The 26159-nt window shown below is 44.4% G+C and overlaps 1 protein-coding gene across 3 annotated transcripts in view; it reads left to right on the top strand.

The window, feature by feature from the left end:
• The window catches only part of FERRY3 (FERRY endosomal RAB5 effector complex subunit 3), an 845039-nt gene that overhangs the window by 329383 nt on the left and 489497 nt on the right, over nt 1–26159 (top strand). For all 3 annotated transcript variants that reach the window (XM_069628304.1, XM_069628305.1, XM_069628306.1), the window contains one exon: nt 14001–14129. In XM_069628304.1, coding sequence (XP_069484405.1) covers nt 14001–14129 — 129 coding nt within the window. The remainder of the gene's footprint in view (nt 1–14000; nt 14130–26159) is intronic.

Genomic DNA, 26159 nt, shown 5'->3' with positions numbered 1-26159 from the left:
AGCTTTTACAATCATTTTCTTTTCTCCTTGCTTTTACATTTCCACAAAACAGGGCACCATTATAACATTTCTATTTGCAATCAGAATCATGCCAAGGACTTACATCTTTAATATCTCTGCAGATTTCTTTATACAACGCTAATTATCAGGTCTGTAGTAAAATGCACACAATGCAGGGCGCAATTTGAGTTTTCACTTTCCTTTAAATTGCTGTGCTGTTAATCTCCGATTGGAATGTTCTTCCATTTATCAAAAGGTTACTGGATATATTCTGGTACCGGTAAACATAGATTTCTTTTGGCCTAATGAGATCCTTTTGGACAAATACTCTTGTTGTAGATGGACTGCTTACATCGCACATTTCTTCGCACATGTCTTTTTCAGATGCTCTCTGTAGCCTGCAGCTGACATTCAGATATCTAAATGTAAAGTTTTGTTTTGCATCCTTTTCTTTTTGATAGATTTCCCTACAGTGGGTAACCAGGGACTGTGAATATGAGGGCTGCAGTTTTAACAAGGGAAGAAGATGAGGGTTGTAGGCGTAATGAGGGGGTGTAAAGAGGATGAAGGTTGCAGGAATTATAAAGCACTGGTGCAAGGATGAACAATGAGAGTTAGTTCATGATGGGCCGTGACAAGGAAGAGGTTTGTTGGGATAAAGAGGGACTGCGACGAGGACAAAGGTTGCAGGTTGGTGGATCGTGACAAGGGAGGGAATTGGGGTAATGAGGGATTTTCATGAGGAGGAGAGTTGTGAGTTAATGAAGGATCAGGAGGAATATGAGGAATGTAGGGGGGTAACATGGGACTGTGATGAGGACTGCTGGGGTAATGAGGGATGTGGGGGCAATGGGGACTGTGATGAGGATGAAGAATGCATGGGTAATGAAGGACTGTGACAAGGATGGGGGTTACAGGGGCAATCGGGGACTGATGTGGATGAGGATTGTAGGGATCACATGGGGCTTTAACAGGGATTAGAGTTGCAGAAGTTATGAAAGAGAAATTTCTCAAGACAGGGACTTTAGCCTAAGAAGTCTGAGCCCAGTCTGGGTTACAACCTGCAACCACACACAGAGGGTGAATAACTGTAAGCTGTTATATAAAACAGAGTCCCTTGCTCCCAGTGGGGCCATCGACAAATATAACCTACCTGATAGCCAAACACCCTGGAAGAGTGCACATATTAAGGGGTAGGAAAGTTGAAAGTGTTACAAGACCAAGTTTGTCAGTTGAGAGCCAAACTATCAGAATTAAGGCGCTTGTTGTGGATGTGAACCCAGGAGTTTATTCTTTCTGCTCTTTTTACATAAAATGAACTGGTGATAAGAGGAACATTCTTTAGGTCTCAGGCCTAAGCTTTGGAGTGTACTCAGATCCATGAATTGCCCGGGTGGCTTAATCAGGCTTTTGGAGGCTTTAGACAGGGATAAAAGAGCCTATGTTCGATGCGTCGAGCAAGTTCAATGTACACAGTATTTTGAAGTTAATAGGGGTGTACACCATGGATGTGTCTTGGCTCCAGTGTTGCTTACACTCTATATTAATGGCCTGGAATAGGCTGTGTTGGACACTAAGGTGGATTACGCAAGTATTGGCAATCGTTGAGTCCCAGTTCTTGCTTATGCGGACGACACTGTCTATAACAGCTAATCCTGATTTATACTAACTACATGTCTGATTTAGAACTTAAAGTGAATACAGTCGAATCTGCAGCAATGGCATGTGCACCTAGGAAAAAGGCAGTTAGGCTGGGTAAAATGCTATGTCAAGGGGCAGTTATACCTAGTGTGGCAGACTTTGACTCCCTGGGTGTCTGTTTCTCAAAGTCTTTGACAGGCACTGCCCATGTCTCCAAACAGAAAACTCGGCTGAGCCAAATGCTGGGTGGTATATCCCGGTTTATGGTTATGTGCGTGGGCAAACCGTTACACTTGATACTTACCATCTATAATACAGAGTGCCTGGCCGTGATTAACTATGCAGCCGCTTTGTGGGGTTTCAAAAATTGTTTCGCAGTTGCAGGTGGGTGAAAACAAGTTCCTTAAGACTCTATTAGGCTTGCCCAGCGCTGCCGCTAATTTTGCGGTTCATGAGGAGCTGGGTAGTGTGGTTTGGCTTTATATTAGATGAATGGCATTTAGCACCCCTTTTACGCTGGTTATGCATTTGGTCTAATCCCAAAGCCATTTTAACTCAATTTTTTGATTTGTTTTTAATAATGTTTTATTGAAGCTCAAAGCAAGAAAAAGATATGCATTACAATTACTCGTAGGTGACATCAAATTGAACAGCACAGACCTAGCAGGTCAGAACAAAGTACAGGCGTGGACACCTGAACAAATGTGTAACTTAGGGTTGGTAGATGATGATGTATGTTGGGGATGTGGAAAAGAGAAAGGGACATTACTTCATGTGATGTGGTATTGTCCCTGAGTAATTGCCTTCTCGTGCAAGGTGTTGGACAGACTAGATATGATCTTAGAAAATTACTGAGGAACCTTTCTTGTTGGGGTTTCCCTAAAGATGGACCTCAGCTGTGTTGCTGATATTTAACTATTTCACGGACGCATGGGATTGTAACAACGGAGTTCCGGTTCCTCAACTCCGTTTTGACTTTAACAACAATAAACTTTTTGGTTACTATTTCTCTCATGCGCCCTTGTTGTTCGAGAAGAAGAAAACAAGTGACCCTCCTTCTCTTGGTTTTTTAAAAGATTAGTATCTTTAATTTAAACATTTTCTAGTACTTTTTACTTAGTAGTACTCTTTACTATGCCCTTTGTGACAACACGTGTTTCGACGAACACATCGTCTTTTTCGAATAAGGGCTAGTCATTCAATATTTGCAAAACAAATAAATGATTTACATGTTCAAAGGTGAGCCCAATTATATATGCCCAAGTACAAATGAATTATTACATTTGAAAATCATGCATTCATTCCATTTTGCATTCATTGGGTTGGCCATTGAGGGAGGGGTGAAGGGTAGGAGTGTTATTATTTAAATCTTTCGTCACTGCTTTGTAAAAGGTGTCCACTAAGTTATCCTGCATTAGCTGCGGTGTGAATTTGGATTTCTGTTTCAATTCTTTAGCGGAAAGGCTTGTTTGTTTTATTTGAAGTTCATGTAATGTCTCATGAATTGGTCTGTCTTCTATTTCTAGTAGGGATCTCAGTGTGTGTATATTGGTCAAATCTTCGATGGTTAACACACTTTCTTTTGCTGTCACTTCCTTAGTCCGATACGCTGTTATTTGAGTGTCAAAATATTTTTTTAATTTCAGTTTTCTATAAGTCCATGTGGACTTCTGTGTTGTCAGTTTGTGGTCGGTGCAAAAGTTAAGCCTGTAACGCTAACCTGATTCTCGCAGAGGCGCCGGTCTTGACTGGGCGACTACCGTATCTTCAAAGGTGATGTGCAGCACCCGGTTGGCTCTTTGGGCTGGACCTCTGTGCCCTGTATGCCTGACGTGCAGAGTAAGATGTCTGCAGATAGAAAATACGGGGTTAATGAACTGGGGTTATTGGGGTGTCCCTATCTCTTTCCTCTTCTCCTCTCCTGTAGACCCCACAGGTTAACGCTCTCACCTTAGGTAAGTGAATGCCGAGCTCTCCATCTGCCTCGGGGCAGGGTGCTGTAACCAGTTCCTTCACTGGATAGGTAGCGCAGGCCTCTTGACTTCAGAGGACTGCTGTCCGTCGTTTACTGCACGAACGGTAAGTTTCGAGTAACTCAAATGTCTTTAAAGTCTTTAATAATGATGTCTCTTGTTTTGCAGGGTTCCGGCGATGGCGGATGACGGGCTGAAGTGAGTTGAAGATGGAGCCCGTGTGATGAATAGAAGCGCCTGGAAGCACGTAAGTAAGCGCTTGTTGCCAGCTTCACGAAGCGCTCTAACTGTCTTTTTATTTTGCAGGTACAAGTTCGGAGCGGCTGCAGGGTGCCGGGATACCCACTGGGTTAGATGTGGAAAGGAGTAATGGCACGTGAGTATTAAAGTTCCCCAATGTCTTTAAACGCACCTTGTTTTGTCTTTCAGATGCGAGATGCAGCGCCGACGGCCTCCGGAGCGTGCAAAGAGTTGGTAAGCTTTTGTCTTTCAGATGCCGGAATGCAGTGTGAAGACCTCCGGAGCGCACGAAGAGTAGGTAAGCCTTTGCCTTTCAGATGCCGGAATGCTAACCTGTTCTTTCTTGTCTTTATAGGTGTTGCTGAAGACTGGATTCAGGATGGTAAGCCTTTTTCCTTAGGCCCAGGACCGGATGCAGAAGACACGATGAGCGTTCCTGCTGCAGAGGGTGCAGAATAACGCAAAGCAAGATTCATCCACCGGGTGTGGTTTAAATAGCCTCCTGTAGTGCTTAGGTGTCTCCTTCCACAGCCACGCCTAAGTAAGAAAAGAGTTCCTGGTAAAAAAAGAGTTCCTGCCTTCCAGAAGAGTTCCAGTGTTCTGAATCTAGGGAGTGGCTCCAGCCCCACCCAACAGGAAAAGTAGTTCCAAACAGAAGAGGATCAGAGGCTCAACTGGCAGGCAAGTAAGCAGCATGGTCTGCTGCAGGTAAGTCCACCCAAGCATTATGAGCCCGGCGCTTCCAGCGCTGGGACTGGGCATATTTATGAGCCTGGTGCCACTGGCGCCAGGACTGGGTCCAAAAGGTCCCAATTGGGACTGGTTGGCACTCGGAACCTTGGTTATGGATCTGCTTCCAAGGGAGTTGGGGAAAACCCTGACCTTTTGGAAGCAGAGATCATGACAAAGCCTTTATTAAATAACGATATTTCCTCTAGTTTGAGTTGATGGTTGGATATGTTCAGTATTAAATCATTAATTTATTCTTTTTCGCGGCTTCCTTTGTTTTGGCTCTTTTGAGTCTTCTAACGCACCTGGGTTTCCTGTGTCTACCACTCCCACGTTTCCCCCTCCTCCTGGAGGTAGTTGTTGTTGAGTTGTACGTTGTGGCAATAAAAAACGCACTTGTTTTCGATTTTGGTAAGTGAGTCTGTTACCCTTCTTGTACCTCCTAATTTGGTTTAAGAAACCGTTGTTTAGTAGAGCACTAATTGCTCCACTCGGACTATGTATACAAGAGCATCCTTGGCCGTCACATTATATGGCATAGTTTTCATTCATCTTTCAAAACGGACATACATTAGCAAAAACGCTGTGGCATTTAATAATTTTGGGTAATCTTGGATATTTAATTTAATAGCAACTATACACTGCTTTAACTCAATGCATTAGGGGATACCCAATAGAATCAGAGAAAACCAGTGTGTCACATGAACTGAGGCGGTTCTCATCGTTATGATGTTTTAATTTGCAGGGATTTAACCCATGACCAAGAAAAAACACAATTATTTGAATCCAAACCAGAGATTAATATAAGAAATAGGAGATCTAAACAGAAACCATTAGGTAAGAGGATTTAAACAATACCAGCATTTATCAGTACTTCATGAAAACTTGTGGAATATGTTCAAATGACCAATGTGACAGTAACTACTAACATTTTTTCTTGTAAATATTTTTCTCTTTTTATTTGTTTGTGTGTTTTGGTATTCTCCCTCACACTCCTACGCTTCACTCCTCCCTCAATGGCCAACCCAATGAATGCAAAATGTAATGAATGCATGATTTTCAAATGTAATCAAATTCATTTGTACTTGGGCATATATAATTGGGCTCACCTTTGAAAATGTAAATCATTTATTTCTTTTGCAAATATTGAATGACTAGCCCTGATTCGAAAAAGACGATGTGTTCGTCGAAACATGTGTTGTCACAAAGGGCATAGTAAAGAGTACTACTAAGTAAAGAGTACTAGAAAATGTTTAAATAAAAGATACTAATCTTTTACAAAACCAAGAGAAGGAGGATCACTTGTTTTCATCTTCTCAAACAACAAGGGCGCATGAGAGAAATAGTAACCAAAATGTTTATTGTAGATATGATCTTATCTATTGAATTTCCAAGGCAGCCATTACAGGTGCTAATGTTAGTAAATAATGGGCGTTGTATAATGGCTCGATTGTATGGGAGTTGGATTGACAGATTTCTTGTGATTACAGCAAAACAGATTTTGATAGTATGGAAAACCAAGAAGAAGCCGCAGGTTGAGAGTTGGATTAATGATATATTGATATTATCTGATTTTGAGCGGGTCATGTTTCAGAGAAAGGGTAAGGAAGAAGCTGATCAGACCCAATGCAAACCTTTTAATGATTAAATGATAGTGGAGCATTCGATTGAGCAACTTGTTGGTCTAAGCAGGCAGGTAATGGTAAAATAGAGATATTGTTTTTGTTGTTGTTAGTGTGTGTGTAAGTGTTTGTTTATGTTTTTGTCTAAATGTGGGACAATGGATAATATTTTTGTAGTGACTTTGGAGTTGTTAGGAAGGGTGATTATCGCCCAGATGAATATGTAATTAATTATTTCTGGGGCATGTTTGATGCTTAATAGTTGTATGTGTTAGGATACACAATATTCAGTTGTATTATTTAAATGTATACTGTAATAACTTCACATATGTTTGTCTGAAAATAACAAATAATGATGTAAAAGAAAAAGTCTTAACCTATGGAAAAAGGCCTGAGCAGTCTCCTTGTGTGAGAACCGATGGCACAGCTGACAAAGGGACGAGTATTAACCTGGACAATTGACAAAATAGAAAAAAAAACAGAGAGAACCCCATCCCACCCCCCTTTCACGCCAATGAACACTTCCACAAGGCTCAACGTTACAAGCACACTATACATTTTCCTGTCCAATATGCACATGCTGCAGGTCTACATTGCTTGTTGATCCACACTCAGTTGCTCTTTAGCTCTACATAACAAAACCATCAAGTTTTATTGTCCCTAAACGGGGCACAATCCTGCAATATGATGATACACATGTCTGACTCAGGTCACCACTTGTGTAAGGGTGTTCCCCTGTGTGGCATAAAACTCCAAGAGGAGGAGCTACACTGTGTCTATATGTGAATGTGATTCCATTAAGGCTGCTGTGAGCCTTTCCATTGTAAAGATCTCATGAGCCATATATACCCATTCTCGTTTTGTGGGTAACGTGGCATTCTTCCAGCGAATCGTGACGCATACTCTGGCTGCTAACAATAAGTTTCTGGGCATGTGTGACAACACTGTAAAATCCCCTTTGGAATCATCCTCAATTCCAATTAACACTATTGGGGGGGCGGGGGATTCAATTACCTATGTATCCCATCAATGGTTCGTATTTAGCCTAATATCTCCTTCCAGTAAGCCTGGACTTTCGGGCAGCCCCTCCTCTGGTGCCAATGGTCGCTTATTTCCCCACAGCCCCTCCAACAGTATGGGCTTATCCCCAGGGCATTTTTGACAGTCTTTGGGAGGGGTCAAGTGCCACCACATGAGCAGCCTCCCTTTATGTAACTTGTACTGCATTGAGATAGATGATGGCCGTACCGCCCTGTAGATTGCGGACCAGTCCCCCTTATCAACTGCTAAACCCTATTATGTATCCCAGTTGGTTTGCGTGTGTGGTGTCGCCACATGACCCCTGCCAATAAAGGAAGCATACAATGCTGCTACCGTCCCCTTCTACCTCCCGTATTCATTTAGTGTGTGTTCCAGGAGGGTAAGTCTCCCACCCCACCCCCCCCACCCCCCAATCCAGGGTCCCTCCGCACACTTCGTAGCTGTAAGTACTGCAGTGGAAGTATAGCAGTGCCTTGCTGGGCCAGTTCTAGTTCGTCCCTCTTAAGAAAGGTCCCTTCTTTCTGCAGCTGTCCTGCTCTATTTAGACCATTCTCATTCTGGGGCTGAAAACAGATGGCATCCACCAGAAGATCTCTAATCGGAGGAGCCCAGATACAGCTAAGTGGTGAGGGCCACGACGTGACGCCTTTCATGTTGGGCAATGACCGCCAAAGGGACCACAGGATGTGTTCCTGTCATCTTCATCTCCACAAAATCCGTAAAGCTCACCCATTTTTCCCTTTTCACTCATCCAAACTTTTAATTTCCTCTCTGTTCTTCTCTCAACTTTTCTATTGTTCTACCACTCTGTTTGGTCTTCTCCTGAGGTAGTTGGAGGTGGAGGAGTGAAGAGCTCGACTAGGAAGGTGTTTGCAAAGAGAGAGAGTTGGAGGTATTGAGGACCCAGGCCCCAGAAGGACTTGTGGATAATGGTGAGGGTCTGAACCTTAATCCCTGCAGCCACGGGGAGCCAATGCAGAGATTTCAGTGCTGGAGAGATGGGCTTGAGGCCAAGGACAAGTCTCGCAGTCCTGTTCTGGGTGAGTTGCAGAGAGTAGCAGCAGGCAGAATTAGAAAGAGGCTGTTGCAGTAGTCCAGCCTAGAGAGAACCCGAGCTCTAGAGACAGTGAGCTTCTCGGGGCAAGGAGAGGAAAGGAAGAATACCTCTGATGAGGTGCAGTTGGTAATTTGACTTCTTAGAGACGTCGGAGATTTGAGGAGAAAAGATTGTGAAGTCAAAGATGACCCAGAGGTTTTTAGCCTCCCTGGGGGGCGCAGAAACAGGGCTAAGGGACGCCAGCCATAGAGTAACAGGTAAGGAGGGTGCAGGTGTGCCATTGAGGTGAATCTCTGTCTTACTGGCATTAAGGCAGAGATCGTTGGCGGCACACCACTCCTGGTTAGCAGACACAGTCGGAGATGAGAGAATGAGAAGAGGTGTCCGAGGTTAGGGGCTCTCGATAGGGGGTGTGGCCTAAGCACACCCGTACTCCATCCTTCATGTCAAACTCTACAGATATTCCAGTGACATAGCCCAAACTGTTGCTGCCACAGTGAACTATAATGATATCTGGATGCTTCAAAGTAGGCACACTCTCGCGAAACGGTAGCAATTCTGCCCACTTCATTCCTCCAACTCCATACCAGGAAACGTCAAATTCTTCAAATCCAAGATTCACAGATAATCCTCACTGCTCAGAGTACACCTATAAATAATGGATCCAAGAATCGGCCACCATCCAGGCACTGTGCTTCTTCAAAGGCATAGCCAACTCCCTTGCTCTTTCCATTCTGCCCTCTCGTCCAACACACCCTGGTGGCCGCACCTTGGATGCTCTCCTCTCCACAGACATCCCACTATCTCTTCCTCTCACTACCCCATCATGGGCTGACCATTCTCTTCTCTTTTCTCTCGTCTCACTTGAAAGTCGCTTCTCCTTTTACAATGGCAGACCCTACACCACCAACTACCAGGAATATTAGGACGGTAATGGGCAATCCTGTCCCCTGTGCACTTGCTCTCCGTTGTATACAAGGTTTTGTAAAAACCAGCGAACCGATTTGTGATGGCGATATTGCCAACCAGCAGTTTTCTGCCCTCCCCCATGTGTTTATACATAGCCTTTTCTGCCCTCTTGGCATTTAGGCGTGCTGCCAATATTCTGTAGGCCTTGTCCCCCTCTCATTATACCTCTGCTTAAGAAAGCGAAGTTGCGTCAACGCCTTTGCCTGCCATATCTCGTTCAACTCTGTTCTCAGCTCCCTGATTTTGCAAGGGTGTTGTTCCTTGAGGTAGTTAATGACCTAAGGAGCGTCTCTTTCATGCTAATGTCCGCTTTAAGCTTTGATTCTTGCAACAACCGGACTCTCTTTCTAAAGGCCCCTTCAGCTATTAAAACGTCACAAATCGTGGCTTTTGCAGCTTCCCAAACTGTATTTAAAGAGTTCTCCTGTGTCGTTGAGTACAAAAAAGTTATTTATTTCCTCGTAAAGGGTATCTTTGAACTGTGCTTCTTTAAGCAGGGTGTCGTTCTCCCACCCCCCCCAGCTTAAATTCCAAACCCTTCATGAATTTTGATTCCTGGACGAACAGTACAACTAGTCTGGAAAGCTTAAATTCCCTCAGTAACATGGAACGCCTATGTGGTGAATTTAAGCCCTTAACATTCAGTGACCCAAATCGTATACCATCAACCTGTGTCATGATGACTCGCTCTTGATTTCTGTATGGCCCCTGATGTTTCACCTATTCTTTTCCTGGTGTCGTAAGGTCGCCTCAAGGCCTGATGTGTGAAACATATACTCAACCATCTACTATTGTGCAAATGTTAGTGTTTCAAGCTGCAGCGTGTTGTGGACGTGAAACCCCCACCCCCTAAAACCCAACCCACTCTCCCAAAAAGTGGGAACAACCTCACCTCTCCCTCAATTGTGACGCCCCAAAAAAATATAGGGCCACACTGATGAGGCCTCTTGCCGAGCAATCTCAAACATGCATAAACAGAAAACGCATCTGAAACTGGTTAAGATAATGCGCACTCGGCCCCTTCTCAAATCAAACGTCCGCAAGTGTGAGGAGCGTGCTTGTCGGAATATATCTCACCCACAACAGAACTCTTGAGTTGGACAAAATTTCTCCTGGGCTTTTCGACGTCTGTTCCATTGGTGACCAGAGGTCTTGCCATTTTCGAAAAAACAAAATACTAGAGAACTTTGCCAAACTTGTCCGCCAGCGACATCAGCTTCATGGAGTGTTAAAACGTTTGAATTCCCTGGATCCATGAGTACAGCCTCTCCGTGGCAGAGGCTTTCTGCCCCCCCCCCCGCTTCGTAGGACCTCGAGGAACGTGCAATTCATCGATCTTGTAGCCGCGGGCTTCCGACTCTAGAGTCTTCAAGGCTCTGTTGACTTCATCTTCTGAGGTTATCTGATAGACCTCTCCTTGGTGTTCGACGTTTGGAGAAAAATGGTACCCTCTATACCGGATTCCTCGTTTCTGCAACCAGGTCAGGGGTGGGCGGCAGCTTTTCCGTTTGGAAAGAGTCATCGCTGACAAGTCCTGAAATATTTGGACTCATGACCCTTCGAATTCAATGGATTCCACTGCCCTCGCCTTCTGCATTGTGTCAGTTTTTTGACAAAAGTAATGACACTTGGCCAGGACGGACCTCGTGCCATTTGGTGGTCCTCCGGCCCTGTGGATTCTGTCGAATTCAGTTTCCGCGGCCGCAGGATAGTCAAAGAGCGACCCAATCAACGCCTTCACTTACTTTTCCAGGGAAGACGCAGTCTCATGGGGTTCTGCTTCAGACCATTATGCGAATATTCGTTTGCCTCTCGCGATTTTCCAGGTCATCGATTCTTTTTTTTAGAGCCAAGGCAATTTCTTTCTGTTCCAAGTCCAAAAAACGGCTTTCCGTTTTCATCGCATTGAGGTCAACTGACAGCTGGTAGTTCTCGAGCTCTTCTACCTTGTCCTCCACCTTGACCATTCTAACTTGTAGATCTGTCACCTTTGCTGTAATGCGGGACTTAAAGGATCTAATTTTTTCAAGTCGCAAGTTAATATCCGCCTCCGTTGAACTGTCGTGATCAGCGCCTGGTATGTCCGGTGAGGTGGTTGCCTGCTTCTGCTCCATCACGACCGGTGTATGGCGGAAGCTGTGCAATCTGGATTTTGTAAACTGGGCCAGTTTGGGTATGGGCATGCTTAAAAACAGACTCTATAGGACTCTATAGGACGTGGTGGCTCACCCCATGCAAATGGCTGCCTGGCTGGTCAGCGGTCACCGGGTGGGGAGGGCCTCACTTGTCGTGGTGCCGGTTTGCGAACCCACCAACACTTGAAAGCTGCCGTCCAATTTGGGGATTCTGGTTCGTTTAGGTGCCCCGGATGATCGCTTATAACTTGGAAGCCGGAGTCTCAAGGTGTTACTTCACAAAGAAAGCACGTAGGGGCTAATATGCAATAAAAGGGCCAATCTGGATGTTTCCTCCCACTGCTAAAAGATCACAACAAACGACAACTTAGCCCAGGCCGTTGCTCCGATATCCCTAGGTAGTTGGGTGTACGTCGGGGTCCCTTGTAACACAGCCCCCTGAAGCCTGCCAGCTTACTTATGATTGTTGCTTTGAGGCGATCGCAGCCTCCACTGGTCCGCGATGTGCTGCCCAAGTCCTCGTGTGCTGCAATGATCCGGTGTAGGGGGGCCTCTGTATGGTTTCCGGCTTTCTGTGCCCCTTATCTACCACTCAGCTGGTACGATCGCTGCTTGAAGCTGCTGGCCTCGCTGCAAGGGGCCGGTGCTGACTTTGCGATGCTGTGCACCTATCGTTGCGCTATTCGTCCCGGCTCCCGCTGGCTCGGCTTGATGGAAAGGCCTCCTCTGACTGCAAGAAGTCCTCACTACCAGTGCGCTAGCCGATTCCAGGCTATGCGGTGTCAGAACTACACTGCTCCCAGCTAACCTTGCGTGGGCTGAGCCTCCACAGCGTCTCGCTCTTAGCGCCCGCTTGCCGTGCAGAGATCTCCTGGGCACTTTCACGTTCGGGCGCTGTTTGGAGCCATCATGGGCACAGACAAGCTTTCACTCAAAACCATGCATGCTAGACAGCCTCCGACACCATCCGTCTGCTGCAAGCCGGAGGAAGCCGCCGATGGTGCACGTTAAACCTCCATTAGCTCTGCTCTGCGAGGGAAACGAAAGCCTAAGCAGCTATTTTGCCTGTGCCCCCTGTTGGTCTCCTTTAACTAAATTTCTAATTAGGGAAGTAGTAAAATTGGCGGGAGCTGATTGAAATTCCGTGGCTCCAGTACATAAAAATGTGTTTAACTAAAGCTAATGGATGTGCACTTTTCCCCCAGCGGCTTTAGTCTCCAAGGCCATTATCCAAACCGTTACGGTCTGTATTAAGGACAGGATCAAGTTATCAAGAGAACTTGGTGAATTTAGGATCAACTTTAATAGAAAGCATGCCATTATTAATACACCTGGAAAGCTACAGCCATACCTTACCTTCAGTAATCATTCGGCTGATTACCCGGGCTAGGTACAATTCTCTGAACCCAATAGTTAATAATGCTAAATGGCAGCATTCATTGGAGGATACAAGTTGTCCCGTTTATCAGTCTCGGATGGAAGATTTGTTCCATTTCATTTTTCTCTGCCCAGTTTATAGCACAATCCGAAGGCAGACGCTTGTACCTGTTTTAAGACATTAATCATTTTAGTCAATGTCACCCAACGTTGTACTTTTTGTCGAAGGCAGTCGTGCTATATTGCATGGGCTCTATTGTCTTTTCTTAAAAGAGCAACTAAGGTTAGGAAAACACATTTGGTATAGTTTTTAGCTTGTCTTCTAGAGTGATGAATTTATACGTTTAATGACTGCTTGTGTATTTTGTATTATTTTATCTTTTGTACGTTTTAATGTATATTGATGTATTATGATGTATGTTTTAATTTTATCTCTGATGGCTATTAGCCGAATAAAGGTTTTCTGATGACATTCTTTTCTTTTGGATTTTGTAGGAAACTTTCTGGAACTTATTATTTTGTTTGAACTTGTCTCCAAAGTATAGCCCCTTGGAGTTCAAAAGAGACTTTCTCAACAGAATGTTTTTTATTTTTTATTTATAGAATTTGTTATTCTATAAAGTCTCATATAAAACCAAGGACTAGAAATGCAATACATAAACATATAAACTCAAGAGACAGTTTTGAGGAGGGGGTCACGTATCAACCACCAGAAGGCAAGAAAGGGGGGTGGAGATCCACTTCTCTAGGCCAAGTTTGTTTTTCTGTTATTTAGTGGTAGGGCCAGTTAGATAAGGATAGGTTTGGAAGAGGACTAGTTGTGTTTCTGTGACCTTCTGAGAATAAAGAGCTTCCACCATAGCGACAGGGCTAGGTGAGGATTTTCTTTGAGTTTAAATAAAGCCAAGACTTGAACCAAAATTGTCCAGTTATCTGCCTCCTGTCTCTGACTTGCCAGGGCGTGGGGGTAGTATATAACAAGTCTTTCAAACTATTTGTAATTTGAGTGTTGTATCCTCCCCCCTGTAATTTGCTATGCCGCTTAATTTCGAATGCTTGTTAAGGTAATTGTTTTGTAGTCTACATTATGCCTGTTTAAGTAGATATGTGATTGCCTCTATGAAAACTCAGTCGCAACAAAGAAAATTAGGCAACGTAATGCACCCTGGTCTTTGATTTGTATTTGTACACACAAATTCTATATCTATTTTTGTAGATTTTGCAACTGTTTGCCAGGAATGCACTGATTTCCATTTCCCCCAACTTTCGGACCAGCTTGAAGTTGTGCAGCAAGTTGTCCTTTATGCCAGAGCCCAACGGATAAAGAAATCAAAACAGCAATTTGGTAAGCTACATGCTTTGTATCTGCAACCAGTGGAAACATTTGTGCTGTTGCTTAGGCGTGGTCCGTTTCTGCTGTAAGTGAGGCTTTTGAGTAATCTAGCAATGTCGGCTAACATTTCAAGTACATATTTATTGCAGTGCAGTACAATGCCATTAGGAATAGAGCAATATACATTTCATAACCTCCTCCATACAATGGAACAGATGCAGGAAATATCAAGAAAAAAGACCTATGGTTATTACAAAATTGTTTAAAATCATGTAACTTAAAAAAAACTACTGGCTAACAGACCAAGCTGCATAGATAAAAACTGAGCTACACGAAATTGAAGTAGAAGTGCCAATCTTCAATCTCTCATGTCCCAAGGCTGGACGTCTTGATAAAGCCACTTGAGGCTAAGGGTCAGATAGAAGAACAGAACAATGAATAATGCATTATACTTTCCCTCCCAAGCTGATCACAGTAAGACTTTTCATACTAATTATCATAGTCCAACAGCCCCGCAGAGATTGGAGCCAGGGGCAGTCTAACCAATCTGAACTTCACATAGAGAAAATGCAGTGGTCGGGCAGGAAAAGCCAGTGAAAGATAAATCTGGCAAGCGATCGCTGGATATGCCATTAGATCAGTTTCTCTTAGATTTAAGAGCGGTTAAAGCCAAATGGCTCTTTCAAAGACCTTCATCTTTCATGGACCACTTGTACAGCAATCTTGGATATCTTCAAAGGTGAAGCCCAGGATTCCTTCATCTTCCATAATTTAAAACCTTTTTTAATATATCCAACCCAGCGCATGGATGCATGCTTTTTGATGCTAACATTGGATTAAGGGTACACCTAAAAGAATATACACCTGGTGTTTCTCCTATAGATTAATCAAATATATAAAAATGACCATAGGACATCCTGGTCCGCAATGGGCAAAATTCCCATCTCACATTAGTGTCAAGACCGGGGAACGAGGGGCTCTGTAGCAGCCTTATTAGCAGCCATAAAAACCTGATCATGGTTTGGGCTAGGAGGTTAACCTTTGTGAACCCCAACCGCATCCACAGAAGCACAGACTCTAGTCTTAAATTTGGGATGCACATCCTCTACCCTCTGAATTTTATGGTAAATAAAAGTGCCCCCTCCCCTGTCCAAGCTAGTTGCGCCAGAATCCCCACAGATTTCTTAAATTGCGTGCCCATGAAAGGAAGGTGACAAACCTAAGGCCAGGGTAATTGTAGGAGGAGACCACCACTAATCATGCAAGACACATCAAGATTATAATCTTTGAACCAATTGTCCAAATTATCAAAAAGAGAAAATGTTCCAGCACTCATCCCTGGTGAATTCCGGCATTAACAGGAAACCAAGAAATAGTTCCTCCTGCTGAACTGAAACTGAGGCAGGGTGTAAGAACCTTGCGAACATTTATAAAGAAGAAATAAAGCTAAAACCAAACTTCAGCAGTAAGAACAAAAGCCAACATGGGCATGAAGCCATAGGGCCCTCATCACCAGGTCCAGAATCCCCTGGTATTCTTTGGTGTCAACTGCATCCGCAATTTCAGCCCTGGCATGGTCATAAGCATCACTTTTCTTCATCCGCTTTTATTGGCTCTTCTCCAATCAAAGTAATTAAGTTCCTAGAAACCTATATTTGCAGGTATAGCTATTGTGAGGTTGGCATTATGGAAGGAAACACAGACAACACATTCAATGTATAACAAAAGACTTTTATTAAAGAAAAGGTCAGGATGGTGTAAGGCCTAAACTGCCCCATGCTAACATGGGATTTCCCTACCTAAATAATCTGAGGATAGTCTGTGTCAATGAGTTCAGCTGAAAAGTCTGTCTGTGTCCAAAACCTATACTTGCCCTCACAACTAATACAAAACAATGTCGAGGGATGTCAATCATAAACTCAACAGTGCTCCAACAGTAAAGTTCTGAGCTATTTCCAGTTGGGGCTTAGTCTTCAGATTCCTTTCCCCAAATAACCAGTTCCTCGAATGTCAACAAGTTCATCAGAATGTTCAATGTACCTTTTCTTGGACTTAAAGTATTAAAATGCCACACCTTTGTAAATGTCAGGGCGCCCTTCCCCAAGTGCAATATAGTTCCAGGGCAGTGTGTCTCTGGGTCCCTTCCCCAAGTTCAATATCAAAAAGATGTCATAAAAGAGCTTGAAACTTTGTCCTTAAACTGACTTTCAGCAATTGTTCACAGCTCATGGTTCCCTTCCCCTAGTCTCATCGTAGTTTTTGTTACAAAACAATAACTGGATTCCTTGTTAGCATGTACGGGTTCTCTAGTCTTGGCTTAGTTGTAAGACCGCACGGTCCACCAATTACAGATCACGCAACCAGGAATCCTGAACCCAGAACCTTGAACCAGACCGAGGCAAAGTGCAGCTCCTGACTGTGTTTGCCTGTGTTAACTAGTGGAGCATGCAGCGCAGCCATCAACCAGCAGCGACTGACAAGGTAAGAAAGGTGCGGGCAGGAGGAACAGTCATTACTGCTCCCTATTTTAACTGCCCCTCCTCCTCTCTTATGATTCCTTTTTTATCAAAATGCTTTAGTCTGCTGCACGTTGCCCACAATTGTATGTTGTCCATAACTGGCACTTAGGCCCTATCCAGGAAACTTGCATCTAGTTGTTTTTCTCATACTACTATATGTTGAAACTTAGGCTTTTTCCCCTCTTTCCAGGAAACTCACATCAAGGTGTTTTGCTACTACTGCTGTATGTTGAAACCTAGGCTTTTTTCCTTTCCTGGTCACTTGGATCAATGAACTTGAATGGTTACATTGCTGTTGTGTTGAAGCTGGTGTTGTGCTTCTCCCTCACCCGCTCTCAGGCCTCCCTTGGTCCCCCTTTCCCTTTCCTTCCTACTCTCTTCCTCTCTCTTGTAGCACCTGATGAGATCTCTAGACAAGTCCGCTCTATGAAAATCTCATTTAATCGGTGGACACCCCCCCCCCCCCCCATTCCAGAACTATCAAGGACAACATTGCCTCCATTGCTCCAGCCTTGGCTGATTCTGCAATTGCTCCTTGGCCACTGGGTCCTTCCCACTACTCCTCATGCACTCCCTTGTGCACCCTCTTCTCACGAGGGCAAGTGAACCTGTTCACTTGCAAATAATGTACCCTTCTCCTCCCTCCCTCCTGAGCATTATCCTTCCTCCCCCTCCTGCACTTCTCCCCCCCTCATTTTGTTATTGCACTTGCACGTTCTGAATTGTCTCACAAACTAGTAGGACCGTTGTTTGTCTTCTCCCTCCCCTCCTTCCTTCACTTACCCTCTTCCCCTCTCGCCGCTTTTCTTTTACTGCACTTGCACGTTCCGAATTGTCTCTCAACCTACGAGAAACGTTCTTGTTTGTCATCTTCCCTGTTCCCTCCCCTCCTTCCTTCACTTACCCTCCTCCCACTCACCTCTTTTTCTGTTACTGCACTTGCACACTCCGAATTGTCTCACAACCTAGTAGGAACATTACTAATTTGTTTTTCTCCCTGTAACTCCCCTCCCTTGTCTTGATGCGCCTTGAATCACCATTTTGCGGTATGTGAGCATTATAAATGCCCAATAAATAAATAAACTCTCTTCCAGCCATTCATTATTCAACATATAGGAGTTCTCTTTATGCAATTCAATGTTCAATAAACAAATAGTTTCTCAAATGTAGCTTCTTATTATTCATCCATTTTAATAGCCAATAAACATAGGTTTTCTCAAATACTGCTTCTTGCGGTTTCATTCAGTAAAATGTTCAATGTTAGCAATTTGCTGTTGCCTTTGATTCAGTATTCAATATTGGCAGCTTGCTTATTTTAATTTAGTTAGGTATTCAAGATTAGCAGTTTGCTTATTTTCATGCAGTACAGTATTTTATATTGGCAGGTTGCTTGTTTTCATTCAATTCGATATTTAATATTAGCAGTTGGGGATTTTGCTCATACTTCGTTTTTCACGTGGCTCCCCTTTTTATAAAAAGGCTTTCGTTCTTTCCACAGAGGCTTTCGAGAACATATCTTTTGATACATGTACTCAGTATCCGCTTTCTCGTTTCATCATTGTTCATGCACTTAACTGTGTTCGGAGATTAAAGACGTGTATTTGTTCACACGTGGTTTTGCAGTTACGTTGTATTCACTTGGGCCTTTTATATATTGGGTTTCCTATTGTCAGAAACTCACCGGTTGTATTCTGGGCAGTCGAGTGAAGCGTCTTTTCTCTTCTGGGTCAGGGCCTCGCCATTGGCCCCTCAGACATCCCTGGGCACCCTTCTCAGCCCAGGGGAACGAGAATTTCTCCTGAACTGATTCAAAAGGGATCAGCACACCTTCTGGCTCCCTTCTCTGGACTTTTCCGGCTCCCTGGAGACATGGCTCCCTCGAACTGTTCTTCTTGCGGTCTCACTCTGCAGACTCTCAGCATTTCAGGGTCTCGTTCTCCACCGGCTGAACCTGTATAACTCTTGCATCTCAGCTGCTCTCCCAACTTGCTCTTTCCTTCCAGTGACTACTCCTTTTATACTCTCCTGAGACTCTTAACTGGTTGCAGGTGGGCATTCTTACCTTCAATTGCCTGACTTTGCCTGAACCTCTTATTGGGACATGGGTGTTCAGTATAGTGGTATGCCTCTTTAGTCCTTGTCTTCGTCCCAGTACCAAAGTGGTTGAGAGTAAGTGGTGTTCATTATTCTCAGTGGCTTCTTCCTCGTCTCAGTGCCAAAGTGGGGAGAGGGTGGAGTGTTCATTACTTTGTTGTTTCTTCCTCGTCTCAGTACTGTCATGTTCCCCAAGAGGGGCAAGAAAGGGGAACTGATCTAGAGTAGGCCATGAAGTTTGAGAAAGGGCTTAACTACTTGTCAATAGGATAAGGGGATACCATGTTATGCCTAAAGGTACCCCTTTCCTAATCTTTCTCCTCCTCTTAATAGTATGTCTGGGTTGATAATATCTCCTATCAATATCTCCTATACTTTTCAGGGAAAAAGGGACATGGGAAACAATCTGCCATAACCACTTCTGGGATCAGGGATCTTCCCTGAAAGGGGGATTTGGAATTCCAAGCATCACCTAAGTGCATCCCGCCTCCAATCCCCAGGGTCCCTCTACCCAGGTGATCCTCCCTCGCTGGTCCACCCCAGGGTTGGGATCCAAAAGCAATGGTCCTTTCCTGGCCACCTGCGCTAAAGATCCAAGGGGAGTAGATTTGAGGACGCCCTCAGATTTCTCACACTATACAGTTTAGCAAGAGCGCTCCATAAGCCTGCCTGCATTCATCATCAAACTACGAGCGAGAGTATTCACAAGTGCTGCAAATGCATCCAGAATTTCCATTGGAGCGGGATCTGGTGAACCAGGAATTATCATAGGGGATCTAAGGGCCTCTGCCATGACAAATGCACAAACAAATCTGGTTGGGTCAAACTCAACACACTAATAGACATAGGTTTGATGATGGAATTAGGTCCTGAGCGTATCAACCAGTTAAAGGCGAGCAAACCATGAATGGGGGTAAAATGTATACAATAAGATTGTGCTCACTCAAAAGTCTCTGAACATAGAAATTAGCCACTGATCCTCAGTCTCCCAAAGAAACAGAGCATAGTCTAGCCAACTTGGTCTACCATTGCTCCTAAATGTAGGACCCGCTGAACTAACCAGACAGAATTGTACGTTTACTGACTCCTCATAAAATCGAGAACCTTCTGCTGAGATTTGATTGTCCTGGGGCCTCCAATATCATTGTCTAAGTTCTCACAGAGACTTATATTTTGTAAATGATCCCTTCAAATCTCATAGAATAATAAGCTGACAGGGATCCCGTTAGCTATCCGTAACGGAATATTGATCACATTATCATGACCCTAACCCCAAAACTGTGATGTCTTCAGTTTCCTCACTATTTTTGTTATTTCCTATTGAGCTGCACTGTTATGAGGGATATTTTAAGAAGGGGAATGTAAAATATATTTAAAAAGCACATATTTTCACTTACAAAAACGTGAATGTCCATCCTAAAGGAAAAAATGTTTCAACTACAGATGAGCCTGAAATTAATATCACACAGACATTAAATTGTAATTCCTGGTTTCTTAGTTTTTTTCAAATTGTTTATTGAGAAAGAGCGCCACAGAATCAAGACATTGACGAGCAACATCGTTTATATCGAGCGCAAATGGGAATGCAACTCATACATAACCGATAAGCAATTCATGTGAAACCCTACTCCTGATCACCAAACCAATTCAGATTCCACAGAAGCACCATATTTCGGTTCTTGCTACCTGTATCTGATGCCAAAGCCGTTTGTTCTAAGTGTTAACTGCTGTTTTCTGATTAAGCACTTTTGGATTTGGTCACAAGGTAGTTCTGGTATGATTTCCAAATGTCCTTAGGATGACATACTGAGGTAAAGTTTTGATCTATAATTCTTCAGTAGTATAGAAGTAAGCAATGCTATGGATGCATGCCCTTACTCTTGGCAATGGACCCTACCTCCATGCTTTCGCTACTCTGTGACAAGCCAGGCTAAATATCAAACCTGCCAGCCTGCAGGCTTGTTACGTTATATTTATTTATTTTAATTTTTGATAACGCGCCTTCTCGCCCAGAGGCCTCAGGGCGCAAACAAAACAGACAAGACAATAAACAGGAGATCAGCGACAGGTGCAAAGGGATCTTGGTAGGGAGTGCATTGAAGAGAAAGGTTTTCAACTTCTTCTTGAATTCAGCAAGAGAGGGAATCTTTTTCAAGTCAAGCAGGATGGCGCTCAAAGTGGCAGGGGCCAAAACATCCAAAGTTCGCATTCCCATATTTGGCAAGGCTAAATCTAGGTTGGTTTAGTATGGCCTGGTCTAGTGACCTAAGGGAGCGCAAGGGCACATAGCGTTTCAGACGCTCGTTGAGATAGACAGGCGCAATGAGGGCCAGGCACTTAAAAGTAAGGCTCAGGATCTTATCTGCGACACGGTGCCTCACGGGCATCCAGTGCAAATTTCTTATTGCTTCAGTGATGGGCTGCTGTCTGGGAATGCCCAGAACTGCTCTAACGGCACCATTCTGTGTGACCTGGAGGGCGGCGAAGTTGGACTGGACAGTGCTGGCCAGAAGACTATTGCAATAGTCGAGCCGAGAGTTGACCAGGCCAGAGGCTAAGATGGACATATTTTTCATAGACAAAGAGGGGCACATGTGGCCAAGAAGTTTGTTAATAAGGCCACATGATGCACGGATCTTAGCTATGTGCTGCCTCATAGTAAGTTTGGTGTCAAGGGTACCACCCCTCGTTTTGACGCTCTTGGCCACAGGGATGGTGATATTAGCGATGGTGAAGTTGGTGTACTCCCGGGCCTGGTTTTTTAGCATATGGCTGGAGGCGGTGATTAGAATCTGTCTTCTCGGCGTTGAGGCCCATAGAGTTTGCTACCATCCAGGAGTGGACGGTTGAGTAAATAGGATTAATGGCCTGAGAGTTAAAGGATGACCTGGGTGTCATCAGCGTAATTAGTATACTGGACACCCATATTGAGAATCTTGAGAACAGGAAGAATGTAAATGTTAAACAATATGGGCGAGAGTGACAAGCCCTGAGGAACACCACGAGTGAGTAAGGTGGGAGAGGAGCAGGCATAGTATATGGCGACCCTAGCATTGCAGGGACCCAAGAAAGAAGCAAGCCATTGTGTGGCTATGCTAGAACAACCCACCAATTAATGCAGCCTGATTGCCAGAAGTTCATGGTCGACCAGGTCGAAGGCGGCCGACAAATAGACCAACATAAGGAGAGCTGGGTTTCCTTGATCAATAATGACGGAAAGATTGGACTTAAGGTAGGGCATAGCGGTCTCCTTGCTGTGTCGAGCACTGAAACTGGAATGACGCGGACCTAGAAAGGCATTTTCCTCAATGAATCTCTGTAGCTGTAGGTATGCAACCCGATCCAAACCTTGAGGAGTAACTGAATGTTGTTGATTGGATGGTATTTTTTGGATGAAGAGAGTCGAGGTTGTCTTTTTTAAGGAGGGGGTGATCCAGGCTTCTTTGAGATCCATGGGAACCCGACCCTCAAGAAATGACCGATTGATAGGTCTGGTAGCCCAGGGGCACAGCGTATCAAGGCAGCTAACAAGGAACCTTGAGGGACAAGAATCTCCCTTGCAAGTGCTTGGTTTCATGTTGACGATGATCTGGGTAATTTCCGCCACAGTAAATGGGGTGAATGAGAATGTGGGCTTGGATGTGGCAAGAAGGTTAGTGGGGGCTAGGTGTAGTGGAGAAGACGTGGTTGTGGGGGTGAGACCATTGTGAGAGATACTGGAATGCAGGTGGGAGGCAACTTTGGCAGTAAAAGTGTCATGAATTGTTTGACACCATGCCGGATCCTGGGGTGGACCAATTTTAGTGTGAGACTGTTAAAGTCCCTTAGAATGGAAAAAGGTTCCTTGGTGCTTGACTTGGCCTGTAGGATTCTCTTGTTATAGTTAGAGGATTTGGCTTGAGTCACGGCAGATTTAAAGTTTTTTGCTGCCAGTTCGTGATAAGGATAAAGTAGCAGGTGTAAGCCGTTTCTGCCACACAAGTTCTGCTGCTCTCCTGCAATGCCTAAGGGCGAGAATGTCATTGTTAAACCAGTGGTGGGACATGGTTTCTGGCTTTACACACCTGGTGGTAATGGGGGGAAAGGTCATCCATGACTAAATCCAAAGTGTTTGTAATATGGACAGCGAGAGGTCAAGCGAACTATTGTAGGCTTTAATGTGGCCCAGTTTAAGACTCCATGCCCGGGAACGTTTTTCAGGGTGAGATTTTTAAAGCTTCTGGTCTTAAGGGACTGTCTTGGGATGACATCCACTCTAGGAGGAGACGTGGGCAAATTCACGGAGAGCGTGAGAAGAAAATGATTGTACCAGGTACATGGAGTAATAGATGGCGTAGAGGCCGAGACCTGGTGTAGTATGATCCAGTCAAGGATATTGCCTCCTACATGGGTGGGCTCCCTAACTTGTTGGGTGAACACGATGGTGGCAAGTGCAGCTCCCAGTGACTGGGCAGCTTTATCACTTGGCACATTGGCCCAGAGATTAAAGTCGTCAAAGAGAACAACTGGTGTATTTATGTTAACCAAATTGTTAAGGAGATGCAAAAGTTGTTGATCAAACAGTGGAAGGGGTCTGGGGGGCCTGTAGATGACGACGATGTTAAGGGTGGTATTGTCATTGATTCTTAGTTTGGCCACTAATGAGTCACAGTCGTCCAGAGGGTCATGGGGCGAGCAATGGCACTGAAATGTATCCTTAAAGAGCAAAGCAACACCCCCTTCCCTGGCATCTTCACGGTCAGCCAGCAAGATCTCGTAGTCAGGGGGAACTGCTAATATGGCTTCAGTCGGAGTGGCGTCATTGAGCCAAGACTCTGTGATGGCTAAAAAGTCACAACAAGACTGCGCAAGGAGATCTTCCACCTCCACCCCATGTGACATCAGGGAACGAGTGTTGAGAAGGGAGAAAACAAGTGAGGGATTAGGAGGGCTGTTTTTAACCGGCAACAGCCTCGTGGATGTGTTAGCAACATTGTGGTATTTAAGGGAGCAGGTTTTGGTTCTTGGGCATATGTAAAGACACACTATGGGAGCAGGGTTTGACTGTACCTGAAAAGAAGAAACCAGAAAGGCAGCCCGGACCTAAGTCACGGACAAAGTTGAAAAGCAGGGGGAGCATGAAGCAAGCCGGCGACAACCGGCTTCAGCAAACACGCTGGTGCTGACGTGGCGCCGCCGGGATTTAGAAGTCCGGGAGAGCTGGGCAATGTAGTTCAGTAGAACTATTCAGACCTGCACGTCGTGTGCAATAATTCCACTGTGCACTAGATGGAGTGCTAAAATGGGTATAATAGATTAGCTGAATGACTAATGGCAGTCCTTACTACCTGGAAGCTGATAATAAATACAATAGTTCAATTTGAAATGGGATGCGGACTGACAGGACACACCAATCAAGACCGTTGTCACACACGCAGACAAGCTCTTACAATTTTGTTAACAGGAAAGTAAGGCCAAGCTCTCACACGCATACACTTCAATGCTTTCGTCGAGCATGCTACTTGTAACACTAAAGACCTGTCTCCTAAACATAAATATTCTAGGAAATGACCAGGCTAAATGAGCGAAATCCGCCTTCTCAGCTTTGCACCTTTCACACCCATGCAAGACCTTGGGGTAGAATTTATGCAAATGAGATGGTGTGAAGTACAACCAATTGATACGTTTTAAAATGTGTCAACTTAAATCGGGCATCAAATGAAACTCACCTCGTTTGTGCAAAAATGTAATCCCACTGCCCAACTGTTAAAGACATTTGGTGCCACGATTCCAATTCATTTTGTGTACCTCTATCACAACAAGCCCTCTCCTTAATGACTTCCCTGTTCGGGACGCAAACAAGCTTCCCCTTCCCTCACATCACTATTGCATCATGCAGTAACTGGAAAGTACAAGGCTGTGCCAGGAAAGACAAAAGTCGATTTTTATAGGAGTTTTGTAGCCTGAAATGGAAGAATACCTCTAGGCTTCGTGTACCACCCCTCTTGTTTACATTACCTAACAAAATTAACTGCCCGTGGGGGAAGAAATCACCAAAATTGCATATATTTAATTTAGCAATGGTCCTCGTATAGGCAGATACATCTAACACCCAACACATTGGTCTGCGGCAGGGGTGGGGAATTCCTCTTGTCTACACCACATCTAGTTAACAGTACTGCCCCGGCACGATGAATGCAGGCTACCATATTGATCTCTCTCGGACTGTGAACCATATCACCCAACACAATCGTTCTAAACCGCATAAGGTATGTTATTGCTTTCTCAGCCTGCACATGCGATCGTTCCGTGGTTGGGGTCTACCAGAAAGCTAGATGAGGACCAAGTAATAACTTTCAAAATCTGGCATAGCCATTCCCCCCATTTCTAGTGGTGCTACAAGTTTAGTCCATTTGATCCGGGCAGTTTTACCGGCCCAAATTAAATCCTAAAAGTACACTTTGAATGGATTGTGTCCTCCCACGTATTCATCTTTTGATAATTCCCTTCCAGCTTCAGCTGCTTCAGAAAAGAAAATTCTCGACAGAGGCCGCTGTGTGTTGGTGTCTGACTCGATGTCGCTCAAGAGCCTCTGTCCGACAGTCGAAATTGTCACCAGGATGTAGAGCTTGCAGCGCCCGTTGGCTTCAGTTCTGTTTTTCCAAAGCAGCTTTCGCTTCGAGAGAAATGACGGCGTGCTTCGGTTCTTTATCAAATTAAAATTACATCATGTCTTCACCGTTGGCTCCATTGACGCCTAATTCGGGTTTCAAGAAATGTCATGATTGTGGGGCAGAAATGTCTATTACTGATCCCCATTGCATATGCCTATGGTGCCTCAGTGTGGAACATGGCACAACGGAGTGCAGTTCTTGTCAGGCTATGACCGACAAGGCTCTGAGACAGTGTTAAGGTAAATTAGCGGTGGGTAGGTTCCCTTTGAAGTCCCCTTGTAGTATTTAAAAAAAAAAAAATCTTCCTATGAGTCGAGGGATTCCTCTTGCCGAAAAAGATCCAAGAAAAGATCTTAATCGAGAAGTCATTCACGTCATTCTTGGTCTTCCTCAAAAAAGGCAAAGAAAATATGTCATAGATTTCCCTCAACCCTGAGTGATTCCTCACCCGACAGAATTACATGCCTGACCAAATCCGACTCCCCAACTAAGTGGGAAGCGTTTTGGAGAGAAATGGTTAACATTTTCAAGAGAGAGGCCCCCACCCCCTCTGCATAAAGATGACAGAGGAAAGACGAAGGCTAAACCCTGTGCACTCTCGAGTCCGGGACAGAAGCCAGATTCTCATCGAGAGCCATCAAGGCCTTGAACAGATAAAAAATCGTTGAGGACTTCGACAAGTCGAGAATCCAGCCCTTTGAGGGTTTTGTCGAAGAAAAATAAGTTGATTACTTTGACTATATCAGGGTCAATTCCATCAACGCCTGTGTGGAAAG

Source organism: Ambystoma mexicanum, chromosome 12 (assembly GCF_040938575.1).
Source record: "Ambystoma mexicanum isolate Mex_15411 chromosome 12, UKY_AmexF1_1, whole genome shotgun sequence".
NCBI classification, from domain to species: domain Eukaryota; kingdom Metazoa; phylum Chordata; class Amphibia; order Caudata; family Ambystomatidae; genus Ambystoma; species Ambystoma mexicanum.
The sequence above is the reverse complement of the archived record's forward strand: the minus strand, read 5'-3'. Positions and strand labels throughout refer to the sequence as shown.